Raw genomic sequence first — 16,915 nt, forward strand, 5'->3', positions numbered from 1 at the left:
GAATCTGACATTTCTGCCGGCGCATTGTTTTCCGCACAACTTATGGCTTGCAAATTGCTGTGGCCACATACTGCGATGCCTCAGCCGCCCTTCCCCCTTCCGTCTCATTGCCCTGTACTCTCTATAGGTGCCCCCTCTAGCACCAGCCTCATTATCTGCACTCCCTCTGCTCCAGTGCACTTCCCTGTCAATTTTCTCTATCTGCCGGTGCGCCCCATTAGATTGGCAGCCCCTCCTCCCCGCTCTCTACCCCTCTCGGTTGGGTTTTGCAGCCTGATCTCTCTGCACCTGTTAATCTTTAATCCTGCTCATTTCTCTTCCCTTCCTCCATCCTGCAAAAAAACTTCCACCAACCTCACTAACAAGAATCCCGGTGACCCCCCGGCGGCCACAGTTACCGGACTCCCCCCTTTTCTTTGCCAATTGATCCCAATATTTTTGTTTTTGACAAGAGCCGTTCCCCTCCCCCAGTTTGCTGAGATTCCCACAGTCTATGATAACAAAGACCCATGATTGCTGGTGGGGAGGCTGCAGACTATTCATGGACCCTTCACACCTTCTTGTGCTGACAGTGTTCTCTGCTTACTATCATATCATATATATGCTGATGCTGCAGAGCTGAATTTGCTCATCGATCTAACTAGGTTGTAGGTTTACACTAGCCAACTAGTGTAAAGAGTTCCTGTAGAAGTGACTATTCACCTTCAGCCTTCTTCTGTCTCCCCTGATCCTTCCTTGCCCTTACACTTGGCTTGACCAAACGTTCGTGTGTTATGAATAAGAGTGGCCAAAAAATATTGGCCACTTTAAATCCATCATCATCTGTCAGGGGATATTTGGGAGACCCCCATACAAATTAGACCATTTGACTCTCTAATGTGAATAGGGGCCTCCCGATTGTCCCCTGGCAGTGTCTTTCTGTGTAGAAATAACCAAGAAAACAATTGCTTGGGCCGTTCCAATATCTTGAGTGAAGGGTCGCTTATGGCCACCATATACATTAGACATGTCTTGAGCGAACTCCACAGTTTTGGAGCTGGATGACAGTAGTATGTGTATGGGCAGCTACCAGTTCTACCTGGACAAATAATATTGGGAAAAAGCAGAAGCGATAATCATTTGGTTTTCAGGTAGATGAGAGGAGTCTGGCAGCGTCCGGCTTACCCCGACCTCCATGTGTATAAGTGGATCCAGAGAGGTAGCTGTCAGGCGAGAGCCATTTTACGGTGTACGGCTGCATTTAGACCCATTCCAGGACAGTAGTAACTCTATGTGGTACCTGAGGGTGCCCAGTGTGTATCCCTTCATACTCCATCCTATGTAAAGTGAGAAGCGTATAGTTGGAGCATATAGAGGAGCAATGCCCAACTTTTTGTATAAGCAACGGAAAACATAGTTACAGCTTATCACAAACACTTAGATGCCCACGTGTCAGCTATGGCCCATGCCCACTCCTGTGTATGTGCTGATTAGTACTGAGTATATAAAACATATACTTATTTTGCCGATTCAGCACTATTTACTATTCACTCCACGTAGCTTTAGATGAGACGCCAAAGCTGCATACATAGGAGCCTGTATGGGACTAGGCACTGTTCACACACCCGTCCGTATGACCTGGACAGGAAAAATCTCCTGACATATACTCTAAATATTCCTAGACATCCCTGGCCTGGATAAGATGTCCTCTTACCATATGTCAGGGTGGCCTGTCTTTTCTCATCTATAGTGAATAGTATGGTTAGTTATGTTAGGTATACAGTTACATCCCGGCCCTATAGTAATAGATTTTCCCGGTAAATGAACTGGGCCTCGGAGATGAATGACCTCAGTACTGAGCCCTTCCCGTTCCCCCCGTCTCATGTGGACACAGCTGCTCGGGTATTATCCAGGTGGAGGAGACAGTCATCTTTTTGGCAGACTTTGCTTATCTGGGCCTGTAACATGCAGCCACTATTAGTAATTGATGCCCTGGGCGGATTAGGTGGGACCCTCAGCTATATGGGAATAGGCTGTTGCTGCTATCAGATAAGGAGACTCCCTTCCCACAGTATGGCAGGTAGGGATGTCTCATCTGAAGAGATTTATTGTACAATTTATACCACATAGTTTCAGATAACGTCTGGTGGATCCACCAGTATTCTAGTGTCTGTGGGGTCATGTGAACCCTCTACTGAGTGGGATTATTAGTTATGTCTGGCCTTCATACATATTAGCAAAAGTCGTATGAACCTGATGATTTCGGCAGGACTGGTTCTGATGTGATCTGGTGGGGAGAGAAGCATCGGGCAAGTTAGTTTTCAATATCCTGATCCTTTTGTTCTCGAGGAAATAAGCTGCTGCTAGAGGAGTCTGGCAGCCCCTAACCCCTCCTCTCTCTAGTCAGCATCTGAACGCTCATGTGTCTGGAGGAATCGGGGGGAGACAGCTGTCGGTCAAACATACGTCATCGATAGCAACTGTATGTTTAGTTTAAGGGTGGGTTCACACTGAGGAATCCACACAGAGACGTTCCTGCGGATTCCGTCGCTCGCAAACGCGCACATCACATAGACTCCATTCTATGCACAGGCAGATTCTGCCATCCGCTGAAAGAATTGACATGTCAGTTCTTTTGGTGGAATTCGTCCGATTATAGAATGTAGTCTATGGAACAAGCGGGGGCGAACAACAGAATCTGCTGGAACTTCTCTGTGTGGATTCCTCAGTGTGAACCTACCCTAACATGGGGGTCTTTCTATGTCTATACACGCTAGATTAAAAACAGACAATTTCACCCAAAATGATCATTCCGTGGGTGAGATTTCTCTACAGATCAATCGGGCATGCTTGAAAAAGAACCTTGTTGTATGTTCCCAGAATGTAACGGCCAATATTAACGTATATGGCTGCACCGCAAAATGACTGTTCTCAGACGTCTCCTCCAACAACCCTGCGCTCCCTTACACCACAATGACTGTGTTCCTGCAGATGTACAGTTGTCTCAAGCACCTGCACCAGCTGCCCCCCCTCCCGTAAACCACAAGAGGTTAATAAACTCTGCCGACCTGCAAAGCGTTCCCCCTCCTGGTACTTACATGTAATCTAAAAATTCCTCCCTCTTTATCAAGTAGCTAATGCCCTTGTGTGGAGACCAGGGCCTGTGTCCTTAGAAACCGAATGTGAGGGGTGACAGTGCTACAGATGGAACACTAAAGAGTCTTTTATACGAGGTGATGATCACCCAAACCATCCTTGATACGATTCATTGCCCGGCGATTAAACGGCAAACAATAAGACGCGTGATTGTGTGGTTAATGTGGGTGTAAAAATGATGATCTGACGACAGGACATTAATGGCGTCCACAGATGTTCTGATGACAGGAACACAAAGGGGTTTGCACAACGCTCTCATATTAAGTGATTGATCAAAAATGTATCTATCAAGACCTGCACAAAAAAACATGGATAAATACCCCCCCAAAAATTTTTGCCCAAGGGTGCGCAGCAGATCTGCAGCAGATTTGATGGCGCAGATTTGAAGTTATAGATTCAATGCAAAGTAACTCTGGGCCATCAAATCTGCTACAGATCCTGTACTTGTGAACGCACCCCTAAGGGGGTTATCCAGCGCTACAAAAACATGGCTACTTTCTTCCAGAGACAGCACCAGTTCAGGTGTGGTTTGCAATTAAGTTGCATCAACTTCAATGGAATTGAGGTACAAAACCTCACCCAAACTGGAGACAAGAGTGGAAGAAAGTGGCTGCTACAGAGAATGGGCCTTTAAATAGGCCCTGTATGGCAAGAACGTATGATTACTGGGGGTCTACCCTCTGGGACTTGATCCATGGTAGAGATGTGCTTGTTTCCCCACCCTTCATGGAAAGTTAACCACATGTCGCTGTATTCTTAAGGAGAGATAAAAGTAAAGATGGGCAAAACCAAGGGAGCACTGAGGCATACTGACACGGTATCATGGAGAAGTTCAGCAAATATGGTGTATTCTTTCCCGTCTGGAGAGCAGGAGAGGTTTTCTATGGGGATTTGCTACTGCTCTGGACAGTTCCTGTCTCGGCCAGAGATGGCAGCAGAGAGCACTGTGTCAAACTGGAAAGAATATACCACTTACTGCAGGACATACAGCAGCTGATAAGTACTGGAAGGATTGAGATTTTTTTTTTTTTTAATAGAAGTAAATTACAAATCTCTGGCACTTTTTAGCACCAATTGATTTGAAAGATCGGGTAGGTGCAGCACAAGAGGAGTCAAAGAAAAAACAAAGAAGGTGTAATGAGTATGGTAGCTGTACATATATATCAGTAAGTGATGCCATTATGGAGAACCTTCCTATTATAAGGGATGGGACGCCTTGATAACAAAGGGTTGCTGCAAGCAATCACTCAGTGATCAATGGGCTGTATATTGGGATGTGTATCTTATAAGACGGAGTTATAAATAGCCATGTGTTCTGCACGAGAATCAATAGAAAGGACAGAATAATACAGTAACGGCCATTGATCGGACCGAAGAATAACTTACAGCATGAGCTGGGGATGCTTTACCACTATGCAATCATGCTTTGGAAGCCATCTAGGCCTGGGAGTATTAGGTTATGTATTGTTGTCGGAGCATAGGCTTGGGAAGTGGCTGACTATGAGACGCTCCTGATGCTTCATACAGAAGGGACCAAATCAGTAAACTGAGTCCTACCGCTATAGATGGGCCTGGAGGCATCCCCCCGGCATCTGGTGTCCTTGTCATTGATAGATGGGCTCCATGATCGAGGGGGTCTGTGCTTTGTTTAATAGACTGGGGGGTTTGGATAGAAAAAAATTAATAAAACATGAATTATAATATAACTCCCATAGTCATCATCCTATAGACAAAAAAACGATATAAGAATATATAACTATATTATGCTGTCAGATTCATTTGGGATTCCTCCTTGCTACAGGGTCGCTAGGCTGCAGAAATAGCAGCCCTCTTTCTGGAGTTCTGGTTTCCCATACTCAGATGCCCCCAGGTCTTAATAGCAGAACAGCATAGGAAGGCCAATCAGCAATCAGACAAGAAATATATAAAGTGAAACTGGCTCAGTTGCCCCTAGCAACCAATCAGATTCCACCTTTCATTCCTCACAGACTCTTCTGAAAATGAAAGGTGGAATCTGATTGGTTGTCAGGGGCAACTGAGCCAGTTTCACTTTACACCATGTTTGATAAATCCCCCCCCCCCCCCCAAATAGTGTGTATATACTATAAGGTAACTCCAGGCCATATACCCCAAGTCTCATAATAGTTTGAGAATAACTTAGTGTTACTCCACGCTGCAGCTAAGTATGGTGTGAGAACGATTTAGGATTACCCTAGGTCATTGGATTATACATCTTACTAAACACATAATGCAACTGTACATTAGATGGAAAAAACAAAGGCCCCATTTATTAACCATAACTATTATTCCAAAATCATTGAGAATACTTTAATCATTTTATTCAGAGATCTGTTGTTTGCTTTGCAACTTCCCCATAGATGACTAAATAGTGGGGATCAGCTGATCACGGTTGCCCAGTTTATTTAGAGTGGGAGTTTCTGATTGGTGATCCCTGAGCGGTGCGGATTATAGTGTATGCTTTATTTTTCTAGTTCCTTGTCTATTCTAGCTATGTTTCTACTTAGTCCAATTAGTTCTTATATAGTTCTTGGTTACGTATATCTTGTAATTGCTGTTGTTTCTCCCAGTTTCTTGCACTTGCGCCTTAGACCTTATTCACACGTCCCGTAAAGTTGTCCATAATTGCGGATCCATAATAACGCTTCACCTTAGAGCATGTTTATTTACCATATCTTCTGGCGTATAAGGTGACTAGGCGTATAAGATGACCCCTGACTTTTAGGGTATATTCACACGGGCGGGCTCGCAGCGAGATTCTCGCTGCGCGCCCGGCAGGTCCTGTCAGTTCCCATAAACTACATACTTGCTGCGGTCTAAACGACCGCAGCGAGTATGTAATTATACCGCGCTTAACCCCTTCTACTCCCGCCCGGCTCCCCCTCTGTAAGCAGCATACATTACCTGTCCTTGCTGCACGGGTCCGGCGTCCTGCTCTCCCGTCCGGCCAATTAGTGTGTTGCCCAGCCGCAGCCACTGATTGGCCGGGTGGGAGAGAAGGACGCCGGACCCGTGCAGCAAGGACAGGTAATGTATGCTGCTTACAGCGGGGGAGCCGGGCGGGAGTAGAAGGGGTTAAGCGCGGTATAATTACATACTCGCTGCGGTCGTTTAGACCGCAGCAAGTATGTAGTTTATGGGAACTGACAGGACCTGCCGGGCTCGCAGCGAGAATCTCGCTGCGAGCCCGCCCGTGTGAATATACCCTTAAGAAGATAGTCAGGGGTTCGCCTTATGAAAATGTTAACCCCTGCCTAACCATGGCCCTGCAGCTAAAGAAAAAAATCAAACAGTTAACTCACCTGTGACCCGTTCCCGGCACAGGCAGTGTGACGTACAATGCCTGCGCCGGAGATCCCTGAAGCTCTCCCGGGCTGCGATCTTCTCCGATGAGACGCTCGGCTGCCTGGGAGAGCTTCGGGGATCTCCGGCACAGGCAGTGTACGTCACACTGCCTGCGCCGGGAATGGGACAGGAGACGCGCGGCTGCCGGGAACGGTTCACAGGTGAGTTACCTGTTTGGTTTTTTTGTAGTGGTCGCCCCATATGGTGGGCATGCGGCCATTTTTTTTAGCTCCCCCACCATATGGGGCAACCATACCCCGATTTTCCGGGGTTAAAAAGTCGTCTTATACGCCGGAAAATATGGTATATTGGTCTATTCACATGTTAATTGTGATCTGTGATCCGCTCCATTAAAAAAAAGAACATGTCCTAGTGCAGATTGTGATTGCGGTACGGATTACTAATAGAAGTCTATGGTATCCAGATTTTTTACGGACGTCACGTTTACAGATGTCACATCCAATAGATCAAATCTATGCAAACTAGTACTATTCACGTTTACGGAAACGGATGCAATTACGGATGAAAATACAGATGATTTTCCACTGATCACAGAGAAAAAATAGCGGGAGGTTTTACGGCCCAGAAAAATCACTGAACATGTGAGTGAGGCCTTAGTTCAGTACTGCTGGAGCTTGATTTGCTGGGACAGTGAGGGTCAGGAATATCTGGTGGTAGGGTAAATGTTTAGGGATAGATTTAGGGAAGGATTCAGGGACAGTAATAGTCAAAAGTGTCTGGTGTTAGGGTGAGTGTTTAGGGATAGATGTAGGGAAGGATTTAGGGATAGTGAATGTCAAAGGTGTTTAGTGTTAGGGTGAGCCTTTATAGATAAGTTTAAGAAAGGATTCAGGGACAGTCAGGGTCAGGCGTTGCTGGTGTTAGGGTGAGTGTTTGAAAATTGGTTTTAGGAAGGATTCAGAGACCCTGGTGTTGGGGTGAATGTTTAGGCATAGGTTTAGGGAAAGATTCAGGGAAAGTTATTTTGGGTGAGTTGTAGCTTGCTTCTATCTTCATTTGCTTGGCCTTCATCCACTCCTTACATCATTCGGTTTCTTTTACCTAATTGTGTTTTCTCTTTTTCATTGCCCCCTTTATCTGTTTGTTCCTTTAGCTGTCTTGGTGTCATGCGTTTCGATCCCTTCTGTAATCTGTGGGGGTATCTGAGTACTGTTAGGGAAGGTGAGTGCTGTAGATGAAGTGCAGTTCTGCCATTGTGTGACTAGCCGGCGTTGTTACATCACAGAGCAATGTTATTCCCGGACTAAGAAAAAGCCATGGCAGCAAAAATACCATAAGGGAGGGTGGAATGGGCTCGGTCTCAGACTAGTGACACAGAGACCCCCTGAGCTTGCTGCTACCTTTACACCCGTACAGGCAGGTCACATGGAAAATCAATCCCCAATGAGCTGCCTGTTGCTGGGAGTAAGGGAAGAATATTCTCTTGTTACCATGTTACATGGGTCCAAGAAGTCACCAATAAAAACCAGTTGCTATACCTGAGCAAAATATGCCCAGACATAGCAACAGGAAAAAGCGGGAAAAATTCCCTCCAAAAATGTAAAAACCCAACAAGGATAACTATACTCCTACGTAGATCCCCTCCATTCTAAGCTCCACTGGGTGCTCCGCTGTGTGAGTCCTATTCACCTCACATGTCTGACAATGGTTGCTAATAACCTCAAGGTTTTATTGTATTGTCTGAAGCCTTCTGTAGGTAGAACGTCTCTTCCGATACCCTGAAGCATCGTCTACGTAGAACGTCGGTCCCGATACCCTGTAATTACTTGGCGTCTTGTTAATAAAGAGATAAAGTCTGTACTAATACTGTAATACTACCTGGCTGAGTGAATGTTGGGGGGGGGGGGAGGTTGTATACTATATGAACAGTACCGGTCAGAAGTTTTTCCACCGTCCTCCACCATCTCAGTTGGGTTCAGCTTGGGTGACTGTGGAGGCCATATCATCTGACTTGCCATGCCATCTCTCTTTTACTTGGTCGCAATGGCTTGGAAGGTTGTTTGGTGCCATTATTCTGTTGGACCCCTTTTCGGCATCTCACAAAGACGCGGCAATTGGAACCAAAAATCTTACATTTCGATTCAATAAACCAAAGTAAAGATTTCCATGGGGCTAATGTTTATTTCCTGTGTTTCTTGGCAGAGCAACTCTCTTCGTCTTGTTGTTCATCAGTGGTGGCTTCTTTGAAGCAAGGTAATTCTCACAGTGTTCTCTGAACAGTTAAAGGGGTTGCCTAGTATTAGGTATTCTTTTTAATATACTGTTACTGGTGCATTTAAACCTAAAAAACATCCTATGCTTACCTATACGCGCTCCCTCTGTGTCCTCTTCTGGTGTTGCCGGTGTCCATCAATGACTGCAGAGCCTCCACTTCCGAGACAAACTTGTCTCAGGAGTGACAGCTCGCTCAGCCAATCACTGGCCGTAAGGCTGTCCCGTCTTGGTCAGTGATTGGCTGAGCGGGCTGTCACTAGCGAGACGAGTTTGTCTCGGAAGTGGGGGCTCTGTGGTCAGCGATGGACACCGGAAACACCAGTAGAGGACACAGAGGGAGCGGGGAGAGGTAAGCATAGGGTGTTTATAGTTTTATATGCATCGGCAGCACTATATAAAAAATACCGTACGGTGGACAACTCCTTTAATGTTGAGATGTGTCTGGTACGTGAACACTGTGAAGAGTATATATGTCGCTGTATTCTGAGGTGCTCTTCATGTGGGAGTAGTATTGGGAGTAGTAGTATCAGGAATGGGGGTTTAAGTAGCAATATTAGTGGGATAAATATTGGGAGTAGTAGTATCAGGAATGAGGGTAGTAGTAGCAATAGTAGTGGGAGTAGAATTGGGAGTAGTAGTAGCAATAGTAGTGGGAGCAATATTGGGAGTAGTAGTATCATGAGTGGGGGTAGTAGTAGCAATAGTAGTGGGATAAGTATTGTGAGTAGTAGTATTGGGAACGGGGGTAGTAGTAGCAATAGGAGTGGGAGTAGTATTGGGAGTAATAGTAGCAATAGTAGTGGGAGCAGTATTGGGAGTAGTATCAGGGATGGGGGTAGTAGTAGCAATAGTAGTGAGAGCAGTATTGGGAGTAGTAATATCAGGCGTAGGGGTAGTAGTAGCAATAGTAGTGGGATAAGTATTGGAAGTAGTAGTATCAGGAATGGGGGTAGTAGTAGCAATAGTAGTGGGAGTAGTATTGGGAGTAGTAATATCAGGCGTAGGGGTAGTAGTAGCAATAGTAGTGGGATAAGTATTGGAAGTAGTAGTATCAGGAATGGGGGTAGTAGTAGCAATAGTAGTGGGAGTAGTATTGGGAGTAGTAGTATCAGGTGTGGGGGTAGTAGTAGCAATAATAGTATTGGTCATCTGGTAGGTGTGGTAGGGGAGGGGCAGGCGGAAGTTCTGACCTCCTGGGTTCAGGTGGGCTGCTCAACAATGGGTGCGCTCCCCTGCAGGAAGAGCACACTTTTTTTTTTTTCAATCGAATTTACGATTTTCAAAGAAATTGAAATCGATTCTCAAAATTTGGGCGAATTAATCAAATTAATTCGATTAATCGCCCATCCCTACTTAAACGTATCGTATTCTAACAATATATAACCAGAAATTGAACCTATTCCTGCCCAGGATCCCCTGCACTCCTGTAGCTGACGTGAGGAGCCCGCTGGTGTCAGCTTATATCTCTCTGACACTTCAGTAATGTATTTTCTTTACAATTCATCAAATCTTTATTACTCTGAGAATTGTAGACTGGATAAAAATAATAGCACGGCCCGGGTATACGTCTGATGGCCCGGAGATCTGGCTTCTTTTTCCATTTCCCACAACCCCAGAAATAGTCAAATATTTAGAGTTAGAAATAGCCGTAAGACCGTGAGACTGTGTATGTGTGATGTGTGCGCAGCCCCTCACTCTCTATATACAGCGGAGATTATGGGGCAGGTTTATAAACGTCTGGGAATTGTGCAGGAGTCTGAAAAATAAGGTGATTTATGCGGAATTTCTGCAAAGGAGAACTATGTATTTTGGACTGCCTGAAAGTCAGATTATTAAAGGGGTTGTCCAGCAAAAAAAAAAAATCTGTCAAATCAACAGGTTTCAGAAAGTTACATAGATTTCCAATTTACTTCTATTTAAAAAAATCCATTCTACCCATACTTATCAGCTGCTGTATGTCCTGCAGTAAGTGTTGTAACTTTCTGACACCAGTTAATTTGAAAGAATTTTTTTTTTCGCTGGACAACCCCTTTAAATGTACACCTGCCTATAAAGTACCAATAGAAACAAGCTATGATTACCTGTATAATCCCTTCTGCATCCATGTGTTGCTCTTACTTGATGGCTGTATTTACATCAGTGTGTGTTATAGCACCATGAAGAAGCATTAGGGATTTTTTAACATTAGTCAGACGACCGCTATAGATGTTAGGCAAATGTTCATTCGACCAAAGCTTTTTCTCCTGCCCGCCATACATGCATGTGTTCTCAATTGTCGCCAGTGGCTGACCACCAAGGGCCACACAAACAATGCACCAATGGTTTGTTTGACCCTCCCTCGAACAATCTCTTTAAAAGGCTTATCCAGCAAAAATATTTTTATTTCAAATCAACTGATTTAAGAACGTTATATAGGTTTGTAATTTTTTTCTATTTAAAAATCTTAAGTCTTCCCATACTTATCAGCTGCTGTAGGTCCTGCAGAAAGTAGTGTATTCTTTCCAATCTGACACTCTGCTGCCACCTTTGTCCATATCAGGAACTGTCCAGAGCAGAAGCAAATCCCCATAGAACACCGCTCTAGACAGTTCCTTACATGGACAGAGGTGGCAGCAAAGAGCACTGTGTCAGACTGGAAAGAATACACCTGCAGGACATAAAGCAGCTGATAAGTATGGGAAGATTTGAGATTTTTAAATTGAAGTAAATTACAAATCTGTATAACTTTCTGAAACCAGTTGATCTGAAAGAAAAAGATTTTAACTCGATAATCCCTTTAAACAAGTGCAAATCTACAAGATTATGTTTACAGGCTCAGGCCATATATTATACTCCCTTGGTTTTAGGCATATAATATAGTCCTTGGTTTTGGGCATATAATATAGTCCTTGGTTTTGGGGCATATAATATAGTCCCCGGTTTGGGGCATATAATAAAGTCCTTGGTTTTGGGCATATAATATAGTCCCTGGTTTTGGGCATATAATATAGTCCTTGGTTTTGGGCATATAATATAGTCCTTGGTTTTGGGCATATAATATAGTCCTTGGTTTTGGGCATATAATATAGTCCTTGGTTTTGGGGCATATAATATAGTCCCTGGTTTTGGCCATATAATATAGTCCCTGGTTTGGGGCATATAATATAGTCCCTGGTTTTGGGCATATAATATAGTCCTTGGTTTTGGGGCATATAATATAGTCCCTGGTTTTGGGCATATAATATAGTCCCTGGTTTTGGGCATATAATATAGTCCTTGGTTTTGGGGCATATAATATAGTCCCTGGTTTTGGGCATATAATATAGTCCCTGGTTTTGGGCATATAATATAGTCCTTGGTTTTGGGCATATAATATAGTCCCTGGTTTTGGCCATATAATATAGTCCCTGGTTTTGGGCATATAATATAGTCCCTGGTTTGGGGCATATAATATAGTCCTTGGTTTTGGGGCATATAATATAGTCCCTGGTTTTGGCCATATAATATAGTCCCTGGTTTGGGGCATATAATATAGTCCCTGGTTTTGGCCATATAATATAGTCCCTGGTTTGGGGCATATAATATAGTCCCTGGTTTTGGCCATATAATATAGTCCCTGGTTTGGGGCATATAATATAGTCCTTGGTTTTGGGGCATATAATATAGTCCCTGGTTTGGGGCATATAATATAGTCCCTGGTTTGGGGCATATAATATAGTCCCTGGTTTTGCCAATATAATATAGTCCCTTGTTTTGCCAATATAATATAGTCCCTTGTTTTGGCCATATAATATAGTCCCTGGTTTGGGGCATATAATATAGTCCTTGGTTTTTCCTCTGATTTTCTCCCTGATACACTTTAGGCTATGTTCACATCTGTGGTACTGTACATTCCATGCCAGAAACCCCCAAAATGCCATCAAAGTCAGTAGAGACTGTTGAGCTCCATTGGTGTCCGCCTTGCAGGGGGTCCACCAGTTCAGATTTTTTGTCCTTCTGCTCCAGCCATGGAGTAAATAACTGAAAAACAACCTACCTAGGAACCTACCCATAACCATGCAACTTTTTCAAGATCTCTGCTTGCTCTCAGTGACTTGACGCAGGTGCAACCACCATCTTTGATCTATATGACCCCTATATATAGCTACATAACTACGATTTCCTTCCTTTACATGACTCGGTGCATGTGATACATTTCCTCCTCACAAGTGCTCACATTGCTCAGGTTCCAGGATAACGTGACCTTTACAGCGTTAATACCCATCATGCCAGAAGCCCAGGGAGGTGGTAAGGGGAGCTTCTGTACCGGGATATGTGTGTCCTCAGCATAGGGGCTTCATTCTCAGGCTATGGGGGTTGGCGATAGAAGTTATGATCCCTTCAAATATTCTTATTTCCCTTCTCTAAAAACAATCTCATTTCTCCTGTAGCGCCCTCTTTAGAAGGAATGTAGTATTACATAACGTCCTTTCGATAAAATTGGTAATAAGTTCAGAGTCCTTCAGGATAGAGGCCACTTATGGTGACCCTCCTCTTAGGTGCCTGGAAAAGCTGGATCCGGTCCTGGGAAACTTCTCCCAAGCCTGGATCCAGCTTTTCTAAACACCAGGGGCGGAGCGGCATGGACTTCACAGGCAGATTGCCGAGCTTACAAAGTGATTTGCTTCTGTCCTGAAAATTCGCTCGTCTCTAGTTCCTATATTCGCAAAATAAGGACAGGAACTGACCCATGCACAATGGATATGACTAAAACTTCTGAGAGTGGATACAAACATTCTTACTCAACCCTAATCCTACGTAGATAACTGAGCCAGTCACCCTAACATCACAAGTATTGTGTAATATTGTACTGTGTTATGTAACTTGTGGTTCTCTTGTACTGCAGGTCTCAGTCCGTGCATTGTTAGCCAATAGGGTATTGGAGACCTATGCTTGTCCCCTCGGGTCATATTGAAGACTTGGAGGCTGTAGATTGGACTAATGATACAGGCCAAGACTCCAGTCCATTAAATTTTGAAGATTTTTTTTTTAAAAAGACTTGAAGATTTGCCCCCTTGACCTTAGTACATAGGACTCCTATGCAGTATTATGTACGGAGCTTCATGCCCGATGAGGATCATGTAGAAGTAATACAGAGCATTGATAGTGGGGACGAGAACGGTGACATTCTGCCACTAATCTGGAATGGATGACACACTTAACCCTCCCTCTGCCATTCATGTCATTATAAGGGTCTGCTCACATGGGGCGGATAATGGAGCCCAGAATCTGCATCAGAATCCAAGTGAAAAGGGCTCGGTGTGAACAGCCCCTAACAATACTGCAAGTGATAGATGTATTGTTGCGGATTTTGCTATAGGTCACCACCAAACCTGCAATGGTGGATGGAATTTCAGTTTCGGCCTAGTGTTTATGCATAACACAGCATTAATGTGATTTGGCCTGACAGTGTGAATAGACCCTTATAATCCGTCTCTTCTCTAATTTCACACTCTCAATTTTGCTAGAATTTTGCTGTATGTGACTAATGGCTGAGATGCTATATACTGATACCTGCGGCAGTGATAGTAGCCAGATGTACAGTGCTAAAGGCGGTGGCACCTTAAAGGGGTATTCTCATCTCAAGTAACATATTTAAGCCTCTATTACACGGGACGCTGTCTTGGTCCTCGTTCCCTGCTCGCTGCCGCCGCTATTGCATCCGACGGCAGCGAGTGGGTAAGTACAGGGGGGGGGGGGGCCTCATGGAGCTGTGGAAAGACAAACCACTGTAAAGATCAGCCGCCATCGTTCATGTCGGCTGATCGCTGCCTTCTATTACATGGGTCAATTATTGGCCGCAATGGTCGGATACAACTGATAATCGGAAGAACAAGCGGCTGATAATCTTCCTTGTAAGAAAAGAAAACACTGGTAATTGTGCAAAAAATAGCACGATGAGCATGTATATAGAGTATATAGCGATATACAAGCTCATAGCGCTATTTCTTTGCACAGTTACCGGTATTTTCTTTTCTTTTCATACAAGGGCCCATGTATGATATACTATCATTTTAACAATTTATTTTAAATATATGATGATTTTATTACATATGCCACATATGCTGCATTAGTATCAACTTACAGTACATTTTTACTGTCTATCCATTTTATATGTCACAATAAATATATACAATTATACACATTCATGACAACATACTTGCAACCATAGCTTAGAGGTCTAAGCACTTTTCATTTGTTCTTCTATGTTGATATTAAAGGGAACCAATCACGCCCCAAATCGCCCTAATGATAAGGAAACGTGCTGGCACATCACCCAGCACGCTTCCCAAAAATCCCCCTGTACCCTCCGTGCCCCCTTCTATTAGACCGTATTCTTACTTTTATGATGTCCAGCACTGTATGTAAATGCCGGGCAAGTAGTCACGGTGGGCGTATCTAGTCACGGTCCTGGGCGGTTGAAATCTCTGTAATCACGCCCAGAGGGGCGTGATTGAAAGACCTGCGTTCTGCCTACGTCAGCCAGGGCCTGCGTTCCACGTCGTCGGCGTGCCAACGTGTTCAGGACGCCGCCCATGTGCAGTACGTCAGAATCTTCTTCCGCCATACAGCATGCTAAAGACGTTGCCGCGCCGCTGACGTGGAACGCAGGCCCCGGGTCACGTTGGCAGAACGCAGGTCCTTTAATCACGCCTCTCTGGGCCTGATTACAGCGATTCCACCACCCAGGACCGTGACTAGATACGCCCAGGACTGTGACTAGATACGCCCACCGTGACTACTTGCCCGGCATTTACATACAGCGCGGGACATCATAAAAGTATGAATACAGTCTAATAGAGGAGGGTACAGGAGTATGTTTGGGAAGCGTGCTGGGTGATGTGCCAGCACATTTCCTTATCATTAGGGCGATTTTCGGCATGATTGGTTCCCTTTAAGTGAATAGGGTAGTCACTGCCTATTCTGACCTCAGCCTAGAGGTTTTAGTGAGCTGCACCCATTGCCTGTTTTTAGTAAGTTCTACAAGAAGAACTATATTAGCTGAGATGGGAATGCCCCTTTAAGTGACTTAAAGGAGAAGTCTGCCATTTTAAAAATCTGGCAGGGGGGAATTCGATAACCAGTAGAAAGCGGTTTGCAGCGAAATTGCCCCTGGAACCCCCGCCGAAAGGCATTTTTCCCTGAGTTATGATGGTGTCACGACTCTAGGGAAAAGGCCGGACCTGGCTGATGGACGCTCAGCCAATCAGAGACTGGAGCAGCGTCCCGCCCCAGTCACTGACTGGCTAAGCAGCCAGTCCATCATCCTGGTGGTAACATTTCAGCTCCAAACATCCCGGAGCCTGGCAGGGGTCCCCAGACAGGTCCCGCCGCTCTCTGTGGGCACGGGGAGACGTAAGTTCCTACTGATTATCAAATTCCCCCCTGCCGGCTGCCAGATTTTAAAAATGGACGGACTTCTTGAACAAATGTCAGTGATACTGTTCTTTGCCAGGTGACAGCTGCCAATCATTTGGTGGTCTATTGAGAAACTACAATCCTAACATTCCACTGTCAGTGCATGCTGGGAGTTGTAGTTTCCCATCAGCTATTAAGCCCCAGGCTGGGGATCCCTGCAGCAGTATAATCTGCAGCTGGCAGTGGCTCCCATAGTCATACATTAATGTAACATGAGCGGCGCCAATGCTAATGACATTTCCTATAACAGATCTGACTGTCGGTATTGATGACCTTGTGGCTTGTGTCTTGCAGGCTGTCTCTGTGCAGTGACTGTCACCGTCCCACCCAAGGTTGAGGTCGAGTCCGGTCATGAGGCCATCTTCTTGTGTACGCCGAAGTTCTCTGGAACGCCAAAGTACAGCGTGGAGTGGTCCTATGTAAGTACAATGAGAAGGGGATGTCCTTCATTTGCCGTGTCCATCATTACCCCTTGTGCATTCAGTATCTGCTGTCATCCTCCCGATTGATAAACCGCTGGGATTCTCTACGCAAACTTTTTGGTGTGTTTTTGAAATCTAGTTCTATTAAAGGGGTACTCCGGCAAAAATCATTTTTCTTTTACATCAACTGGTTTTGGAAAGTTATATCATTTTGTAATTTACTTCTATTTAAAAATATCAAGTATTCGAGTACTTATCAGCTGCTGTATGTCCTGCAGGAAGTGGTGTATTCTTTCCAGTCTGACACAGTGCTCTCTGCTGCC

General features: G+C 44.7%; 1 protein-coding gene across 1 annotated transcript in view; it reads left to right on the forward strand.

The window, feature by feature from the left end:
• Window positions 1–16,915, forward strand: part of BCAM (basal cell adhesion molecule (Lutheran blood group)) — a 54,980-nt gene that overhangs the window by 12,537 nt on the left and 25,528 nt on the right. Inside the window, exon 2 of the mRNA XM_069947028.1 lies at window positions 16,465–16,589. Within this exon, the coding sequence (XP_069803129.1) occupies window positions 16,465–16,589 (125 nt within the window). The remainder of the gene's footprint in view (window positions 1–16,464; window positions 16,590–16,915) is intronic.

This window comes from Dendropsophus ebraccatus, chromosome 12, assembly GCF_027789765.1.
Source record: "Dendropsophus ebraccatus isolate aDenEbr1 chromosome 12, aDenEbr1.pat, whole genome shotgun sequence".
NCBI lineage: Eukaryota > Metazoa > Chordata > Amphibia > Anura > Hylidae > Dendropsophus > Dendropsophus ebraccatus.